The sequence below is a fragment of the Quercus lobata genome, chromosome 2, assembly GCF_001633185.2.
Source record: "Quercus lobata isolate SW786 chromosome 2, ValleyOak3.0 Primary Assembly, whole genome shotgun sequence".
Classification (NCBI taxonomy): Eukaryota; Viridiplantae; Streptophyta; class Magnoliopsida; order Fagales; family Fagaceae; genus Quercus; species Quercus lobata.
The window spans coordinates 44693744-44703536 of record NC_044905.1 but is presented as its reverse complement, the minus strand read 5'-3'; the positions used below and the strand labels follow the sequence as shown (position 1 = coordinate 44703536).

Sequence of the window (9793 nt, the reverse complement as noted above, 5' to 3'; positions counted from 1 at the left end):
AGAGATAGGATTAAACGGCTACTGTCGAATTTGAATCCTGAGAGAAAGGTATTTTGAAAACTTTGAGTACTTTTGAGGCAAAAGAGATAGGATTAAACGGTCACTGCCGAATTTGAATCCCGAGAGAGAGGTATATTGAAAACTTTGAATACTTTTGAGGCAAAAGAATAGGATTAATGAATCTAAATCTCGAGAAAGAGGTATTTTGAAAACTTTGAATACTTTTGAGGCAAAAGAGATAGGATTAAATGGTTGTTGCCGAATTTGAATCCCGTGAGAGAGATATTTTGAAAACCTTAACATGTTTTAGATAACATGAAATTTTGGTATGATGATGCATGATATGTGTTAGGAAGTAAGGTTAGATATGCTTACCTATTTGCTTGCATTGCCATATGTTTTAGGCTTAACAATTAAATTTGGGCTGAGATATATAGTGGGGATCATGGTAAGGCTCTTGTCACTGTTCCATCCTAAGTGGACTCATCCAGCAGTGATGATGACATTGTCTTGGCTAGCGAGCAGGTTGTGCAGACCCTTTAGAGGTGCTTCGATCGAGGAGGTGATGATACTGTACCCCTAGGGTCATACATATAGCACATCACACTAGGAGCCAGTGCCTCATCTTAGTCCTGTACTGGTTCGAGAGGAGGTTCTTGACAGTTCCCTTAGACTAAGGAAGGAGGAGGCCTAGGGGACAACGAGCTTAGAGACGAGCTCATGTTTGATACGGAGGTCGATTTGGAGGCTGATGATGTAGCCAGGGGAGGCCTTGGTGCTCCTAGGCACAAGAGTTGTAAACTGAGGTTCCCACTTTATCAGGCCGACTTGGAGGCCTATACTAGAGAGATACATGATAGCATTAAGAACACCCATCTACAACATGATTTGAAGAGGCATCCTTCCGCTTAGGCACAAAAGGGTCAGGTATGCTCTTCTTGTCCTTTCCGTTTATTGGTTCGGTGTGTGTGTATGTGTATGTGTGTGTGTGTGTGTGTGTATTTATTATGTGTACTGACAGACAGATCTTCATTGATTTTGAGCACATGGTATTGATAGGGTTTGCAGCCGAGGGGCATGTTCTTCATTTTCCCTTTACTTGTTTCATGCCTCTACTAACGCGCTTTATCGTGCCTTCCTAATGGAGCAGGGGTTTGAGGCCTTCCTTAGTATTCCGCCTTAGTCCATGAGGCATGGGTAGTTTTCATCTAAGCTGTGGAGAGAATGCAGTCCTTCCTTTGACTAGACGGCCATCTTGGGCCTTAGATTTGGAGGGGAGCCGGTTCCAACTGAGTTTGTGAGCTGCGTGGTGGTGAGTGAGTTTTTAGGCATTCCCTACCCCTTACCAAGACGACCAGAGGGTATTTTGGACCTACTGTTGAGCCCTAGATTTGTATACAGTGGGTGGAGGAGAACATACCTTAGGTGGCGGAGCTAGACGACGTCGTTCTCAAGAAGTTCTTCTTTTTCTTTATCGGTAGTTGCTTGTTGGGCAACAACAGGTCAGTGCTGACTTGTAGGCTGCTTGCAGCCATGAGAGTGGTGTCCATTATAGGGGTTTAAGATTGGGGTTCCCTTTCTTACAATTTTTTCATGACCTATTTAAGGTAGGCGTCATGCCAGGGCTTCAGGAGCCTTGAGGGTTGTTGGCAGAATTTGACTTAGTGGACGTATGAGTACATCCCGACCATGCGATCACGGTATGTGGGCCTTTCCATGACGATATATCCCAGGGCATATGCTTGGTCCCTTTGCAATATTTCCAGAGTCGTTTTTGACACAATGGACTACTATCAATGCTGCTCTTTATTTCGTCACCTGGGGTGAGATATGCAACACCCTCTATGTTGGAGGGTTGTTGGCTAGACACGATGTTACTTCTACTATGGCTCAGTCATGTGTTCACCGTTGGTTTTGGGATTTGACTAATTAGGAGTTCTTTTTGGTAGAGGGGACCTTCCATGCCAACCTTAAGAGTGCCCAGAGATCCACCTTTTGAGATATTGATATGCTGTCGTAGGCAACCAAAAATAAAACCTATACTCCTAAAAATATATGTAGTAGTGTAAGTAAGGATCGTTCCCACGGAGAGTATCTAGCCTAGTTTTATGATATGTGAACAAGGAGGGGGCCCCGGGGGGGGGGGGGGAGAAGGGGTTGAGTATAATGAAAACAATTTTAAGAAAAAAAAAACTAAGGAACAATTCAAATTAAAGTATTGAAATCAATCAAAAGAACAAACCTTAGTCTAAGTCAACATCCACCATCAGAATTTTACAACTGATCATCGATGCAAGTATAAATCAATTCACACTTAGAATATTCACTGTTGGAACTATTTTCCTATCTCTCCTTAGTCATAGTTAATTAGAAAACAAGCGATCTAATAAACCCTAACTACTAAAAAACCAAAGACAAGTGCTAAATGTTTAATCTAGTAGTAGCCTTAAGAATTAGAGAGATAGATGAAACTAAACAACACAAGCACAAGCGGTTGTATTTAATTTAGTCAAGCGTTCTTCCTAAGATCTAATAATTTTTTATGTAGAAAATCATGAAATCTTGGTTGCTTCACAAGTTTGAGAGATCAAACAATTACGGATTTGATATCTAACCTAGCAGTAGATTGCAATGAATAATAAACTAGTAGGCCTCCTAGTAATTAAACGAGACAATCATGAAAATAGGCACAGAAGAACATTCGATATTCAAAGCATAAATTGAACAATAAAATCAAATTAGATCTCATAATTTTATTGATTTCGAGGCTTCAGTTTCCTTCGACCAAGTATAAAAGTTTAGCCACGCAGGGCCATGATGAAAACTTAAAGGAGAAAATCAAAGAAGAGGGGAGAGAGAGGTGTGTGTCTCCAATTCTGATTTCTCCTCCCCCCTTTACACGTTAATTCCCCCTTTCCCAAGCCTACAAAATCTCCTAAAAATATTTTGAATAATAATATCCAAATCTGACTAATTAAGGAAAAATATTAAAAATAAAACAAAGTCCTAATATAACTAGGAAAGTGGTGTTTTCAGCTGGAAATTTCGTGCATCATATCTATAAACTTCCAAAAATAAACCGCATTAGATCTGCGTATTAGAATTGCAGGCAAAGGAACATTCCAGAATGTCAATAGTGTAGGTGCAGCAATTTCAAGCCCGATTTCGACCTTGATGCATCCTGTATCTCTCAAAACTCAAACATGAAAGTTGTAAAGCTTTGTCTTGAAGTTCCATACCATTTTTAATCATCTCAATCAGAGCTCGGATGAGAGAGTTAAGCCCAGATTACGAAGCGATGTCAAAGCAGTTCAGAATCGCCCAATTAGCTACGTTTTGCACTTAATGCCTCCATTTGCATCCTAAATCAAAATATAAGAATAATAAGTACATTTAGGCACCAAATAAACATAAAATACTAAACATTAAGGGAGAAAAATATGACATTTTGCATTCTCATCAAATTGCCCCACACTTAACTTTTGCTTGTCCTCAGGCAAAACTCAAATTCACTTTCCCAAAAACACCAAGGTTGCAACACCATTAGCAAAGAACAACCAAGCTCTTCAAAACTCATGACATATCATGAACAAGCATTCTTAAACAACTTACAATTACTTAGTGTTAGTTTGGATACGCGTTTTGATTGCTGCGTTTTAGTTGCTGCATTTTGCCTTCTTTTTTTTTTTTTTTTTTTTTTTTGGGAGCACGCGTTTTACCCCAACGCGGTTATTGTTCATGTACGGTACATGAACAGTACCCGCAACTTTTGACCAGTTTTGCGTGAACAGTGCATCCGTGCACTGTTCACTGACCCACAAATTTCATTTTTTATCAATTTTTTCATTAAATATGGGTCCCACAGCACTATTTACACATTTAAAAATTATTTTACTACAGTATTTTCAGTTTTCAGTTTTCAGTTTCAGCAAAATAAGTTCTATCCAAACAGACCCTTAGTAAGCATTTTCACTTGAAGATGGAGTAAACTATATATGTAAACCCTCACAGAAATAAACACTCGATTCTCTTGTGTCTGAAGGGTATGTGTTTTGCTCAAATTCATTCCAATGGAAATGATCTACCATAAGCTTGCATATCTTCTCATTCTCCACCACTAGGATCACACGCATAACATGAATTATAAGGACTTTTCAAGGGTTGTAATGGGGTTTAGGATCAAGATGGGAAATATTTGAGAATGTAGCTCAAAAGCCCTCGAAACTAGTGGAGCAAAAATGAATTAACTCAAGCTTGAATATATAAGACATGTAAAACCAATCACTCCATTCAGCAGTTTCACCTTTGTATATATCAAGTATAAACGACCCCTTTCTTGGAATTTTGGGTGGAATTATGAACATGGACAGTTTGTAACATTAAAAAACAATTTCCTCCATCACCATCTTTTTTTTTTTTTTTTTTTTTTTTTTTCAGAATTACATCAACAATGGAACTCACAAATTGAGAATGAAAACATGTTCGATTTCACCAGTCATAGCCATACCACAAATCCATACACCCCCACGCTTATTTCTTGCACACCCATAATTATCATAATGATGAACAATGCTCCACTAGCTCTATGGCTTGGGTAAAAGCATTGTTTTTTAGGTTTAAAGCTTGTAATGTGGGTTCACAATAAAGGGGAAAAAAAAGAAGAAGCTCAAAGGGGTTTAACAAAGGGAAAAATTAATTACAAGGTAGGCTATTTGGCTTATGTAGCTTATAACAAAGAGGGCCTTAATCATGATCATGCATGCATGTGTCAATATGACCTCGAAGAGAATCAAGGCAAGTTCTAGAGAAACAAATCCATGGAAGAATATCTCACATGAAAGAATAATGAGACTGATATGTATGTGTCAGTCTAAAGGCTTAAAATCTCACCAGCTTTTGTCTACTAAATTTAGTCACTACCATTCTTAAGGAAGATGGAAGATCACTTATTCAGTCATGTTATGAATTTTTCAAACTCAATTGAATCTTGCTCATGACATACACAACCAAAAATCTTTGAAAACCACAAAAACAAAGAATTTTTTTTTCTTCAAAAATACAAAATTAAAACACAACCTATATCCCCTCCCCCACACTTAAAACTTACATTGTCCCCAATGTAAGGTGAAATGCAAAGAAAAGGCAAAAATAACCAAAATATAAGTGTGAAAATAAAAAGAACAAACTCCCTTTCGGTTGCCTCCCAAGCAACGCATTTGTTTATTGTTGTTGGCTCGACTCAATACTTCCTTCTTCAATCAGTATAAATTGGATCCTCAAGGTCCAACTTTGCCACATCCTCAACTTGTAAACCTTCATAGAAAGGCTTAAGTCTATGGCCATTCACCTTGAACACTTTGGAAGTTGCTAAACTTTGAATTTCAATTGCACCATGGGGAAAAACATTAGTAACAACAAAAGGTCCAATCCAACAAGAACGCAACTTACCTGGAGACAAACGAAGCCGTGAATGGTATAGAAGGACTTTTTGACCAAATTTAAACTCCTTCCTAGAGATCATCTTGTCATGAAAAACCTTCGCCTTTTCCTTGTAAATCCTTGCACTCTCATAGGCATCATTGTGAATTTCCTCTAACTCTTGTAGTTGCAACTTCCTGTGTTCTCCACTTTCATCCATTTTCATGTTGAAACTCTTGATAGCCCAATAAACCTTGTGTTCTAACTCAACTGGAAGGTGGCATGGTTTCCCAAACACCAACCGATAAGGTGACATACCAATGGGCATCTAATATGCAGTCTTATACGCCTACAAGGCATTATTTAAGTGCAAATTCCTGTGGGGGAGGGGATTCAAATCTAGAATGGGCGCCTGTAAAATAGAGGGTAAAGGCCTCTTGTTAGAAACTGGTAACGTGATATAAGGAACATTACCTGACTGCTGTAACTTCAGAAAATCATTCAATGCTGCAATAGTTTCCTGTAAATCAGTACTCAAGGCTAACTCCTCATTATCTTTCTCAAGATGCTTACTAATGGCAACTTCCATTCCATCTTTTCCATCAAGTTCAAAAACTTCCTGTGTTAAAGAATCAATCACATCAATTGAATAAACAGGATTATCATCATTAGGATATTTCATGGCATCATAAATATTAAACTTAACAATTTCACCATCAAATTCCATAGTAAGTGTGGCACTATGAACATCTATCTTAGTCTTGGATGTCGTTAAGAATGGTCTTCCTAACAAAATAGGATTAGTTTGATCACCATTCTCCATATCAAGCACATAGAAATCAGCAGGGAAAACCAAATCATTAACTTGCACAAGAGCATCCTCAACTACACCCTTAGAATAGGTAATAGATCTATCAGCCAATTGAATCACAACACTAGTTTTATTCAAAGGTCCAAGTTTCAAAGAAGCATATATAGAATATGGCATGACATTGATAGAAGCTCCTAAATCTAGCATGGCCTTCTCAAGTTGAGTGTTACCTATTGTACAAGGGATAGTAAACATACCTGAATCTTTACACTTTGCAGGGAGTTTTCTTTGAATAACTGCAGAAACATTCTCCCTTACTCTCACCTTCTCACATCCTCTAAGTTTTTGTTTCCTCTTAATTATACATAGTTCTTTCAGGAATTTAGCATAATGAGGTACTTGTTTAATGGCATCTAAAAATGGAATATTTACCTCACATCTACAAAAAGTCTCATATAAATCTTTATTTTTCTCATCTTTTCTTGATTCTTCTAAAGCCTGAGGAAAAGGAGGTACTGGTTTATAATCAGAAAGAGGCGGAAACTTACACTTAGGTACATCATCGTCATTGGGAACATTCTTGTCTGCAACAACGTTTTTTTGCTTTTCTTGCTTCGGCGATGCAGGGGTTGCCTTTACTGGAATCTCAACCTCTTTACCACTTTTGAAAATGACTGCACTTGAATTTTCTCTTGGATTTACTACCGTTTGAGGTAATTTCCCCGAACTTTATGCCTCTAGCTGACTAATTACAGTTGCCATCTGGCCCATCTGATTATCCAAACTTTAAATATTGGCCCTTGCCTCTTGTTGAAATTGTTTCATCTCCTATTGAAATTGCAAAGTATTAGTGGCAAAAGACTTAACAATATCTTCTAAAGACATACCAGAATTAGAACTTTGGCCCGATTGTTGTCTGGGGGGGTATGGCTGCTTATATTGCTGGCAAATTGGGCGGTTTTGAGTCGTGGGCTGATTTACTTGTGGATTCCCATAGCTAATATTGGGGTGATCCCTCCATCTCGGGTTATTTGTGCTCGAATAAGGATCATACTTCCTTTGCGGTTGTCTAGGAAAACCACCAGCTGCATTCGCTTGCTTAATTGGCTCCTCTTGAAGAGTTGGGCATATATCGGTTAGATGTCCTACTACCGAACAAATCCCACAAGCCTTCATTGTTTGCATATTACCTACAACCATTTGACGAACTGTTGAGAATTGGGCTACCATATTTGCAATCAAGTTTCTCGTGGCCTTGGGAGTTTTATCCACCAAAGCTCCTCCACTAGCTACATCAATCATGCTTCTATCAATGGGTGGAAGGCCCTCATAGAAATATTGGATAAGTAGCTGCTCACTAATTTGATGATGGGGGTAGCTTGCACATAATTTCTTGAAACGTTCCCAATATTCATGTAGGGACTCTCCATTGTGCTGCCTTACACCACAAATTTCTTTTCGAATGTTGGCCGCCCTTGAAGTTGGGAAATATTTCTCCAAAAACAACTTCTTCATCTCATTCCATGTTTTAATACTCCCAGAGGGTAAATAACAGAGCCAATCCTTAGCTAAATTCTTCAAAGAAAATAGAAAGGCTCTTAATTTAATTTGATATTCAGTCACCCTAGTAGGTTTCATACTCGTGCATACCACATGCAACTCCTTTAGATGCTTGTGAGGATCTTCACCTGCAAGGCCATGAAAAGTGGGCAAGAGATGTATTAGTCCAAATTTTAATTCAAAAGTAGTAGTAGCATCTAAAGTAGGGAATGTTATGCATAAGGGTTGTTGATTCAAATCAGGGGCAGCAAGCTCTTTCAAAGTTTGATTTTCAGCTATGACTTCATCCTCTTCTAAATCAAAATCGCTAGCAAACAAGGAATCAAGAGCTAGATTGTGCTCTTCAGAATTTTTCCTAGCTTCCTTCCTTAACATGCGAAAAGTTCTCTCTATTTATGGATCGTACTGTAAATCACCTTGATTAGAAGATCGAGTTACAAGAATAAACAATCAAGGAAACTCTAATAAACTATGAAAAACAAGCTAGGAAAAATCTAGAGTAATGAAAATAAATAAATAAAATCTATTCTAAAACAAAAAGAATGCCTAAAAACCCTAGAAAACAGTGGAATCTAGCCTCGAGAGGGTGGGGCTAGTAATCCAATGGATTAACTAGTCTTGCTCATATTCACTGTTGGAACTATTTTCCTATCTCTCCTTAGTCATAATTAATTAGAAAACAAGCGATCTAATAAACCCTAACTACTAAACAACCCAAGACAAGCGCTAAAGGTTTAATCTAGTAGCAACCTTAAGAATTAGAGAGATCGATGAAACTAAACAACACAAGCACAAGCGGTTGTATTTAATTTAGTCAAGCGTTCTTCCTAAGATCTAATAATTTTTGACGCAGAAAATCATGAAATCTTGGTTGCTTCAATAGTTTGAGAGATCAAACAATTACGGATTTGATGTCTAACCTAGCAATAGGTTGCAACGAATAATAAATTAGTAGGCCTCCTAGTAATTAAACGAGGCAATCATGAAAATAGGCACAGAAGAACATTTGATATTCAAAGCATAAATTGAACAATAAAATCAAATTAGATCTCACAATTTTATTGATTTCGAGGCTTTAGTTTCCTTCGACCAAGTACAAAAGCTTAGCCACACAGAGCCATGATGAAAACTCAAAGGAGAAAATCAGAGAAGAAGGGAGAGAGAGGCGTGTGTCTCTAATTCTGATTTCTCCTCCCCCCTTTACACGTTAATTCCCCTTTCCCAAGCTTACAAAATCTCCTAAAAATATTTTGAATAATAATACCCAAATCTAACTAATTAAGGAAAAATATTAAAAATAAAACAAAGACCTAATATAACTAGGAAAGTGGTGTTTTCAGCTGGAAATTTTGTGCATCATATCTGGAAACTTCTGAAAATAAACCACATCAGATTTGCGTATTAGAATTGTAGGCAAAGGAACATTCAAGAACGTCTACAGTGCAGGTGCAGCAACTTCAAGCCTAATTTTGACCTTTATGCAGCCCGTATCTCTCAAAACTCAAAAAAAGAAAGTTGTAGAGCTTTGGCTTTGTGTTCCATATCATTTTTAATCATCTTAATTAGATCTCGGATGAGAGATTTATGCCCAGATTACGAAGTGATGTCAATGTTGTCCAAAATTGCCCAATTAGCTACGTTTTTTGCTTAATGCCTCCATTTGCATCCTAAATCAAAATATAAGAATAATGAATACATTTAGGCACCAAATAAATATAAAATACTAATCCTTAGGGGGGGAAAATATGACATTTTGCATTCTCATCAGATATCTTGTCCTAAGGAAATTGTGGACAACCCCACTTATGTGACAGGTTCCTTTGAAGGCTTCCTTACAGAGGATACTAATTATGCTGCCTGGTTTTTAGTTTCATTGGTTGGATCTATTATAGATGTCTACCCTTTAAGCGGGGGTAGTAGGGGCATTGTACGTGCTTAGAGGGCTTCAAAGGCTTGTTTGGGATCACACGTAGAGGCCCTACAGGTTCAGATTTGAGATCTTGA

At 37.8% G+C, this 9793-nt stretch overlaps 2 protein-coding genes and 1 non-coding gene across 3 annotated transcripts; 1 reads left to right on the top strand and 2 right to left on the bottom strand.

Annotated features, from left to right (window-relative positions):
- Nucleotides 1–5254: 5254 nt before the first annotated feature.
- On the bottom strand, nt 5255–5746 carry LOC115965102. The gene has a single exon (XM_031084302.1). It carries the CDS (start codon nt 5744–5746, stop codon nt 5255–5257), a length of 492 nt encoding a protein of 163 aa, XP_030940162.1.
- A 21-nt stretch (nt 5747–5767) lies between these two features.
- Nucleotides 5768–8164, bottom strand: LOC115965094. The gene is made up of 2 exons (XM_031084296.1): nt 7117–8164; nt 5768–6903 (listed from the first exon to the last, which is right to left on the bottom strand). The coding sequence occupies exons 1-2, from the start codon at nt 8162–8164 to the stop codon at nt 5768–5770; spliced, it is 2184 nt and encodes a 727-aa protein (XP_030940156.1).
- LOC115978517 lies at nt 7590–7696 on the top strand. The gene has a single exon (XR_004088786.1). It is a non-coding gene; the product is annotated as a small nucleolar RNA R71 (small nucleolar RNA).
- Nucleotides 8165–9793: the final 1629 nt, after the last annotated feature.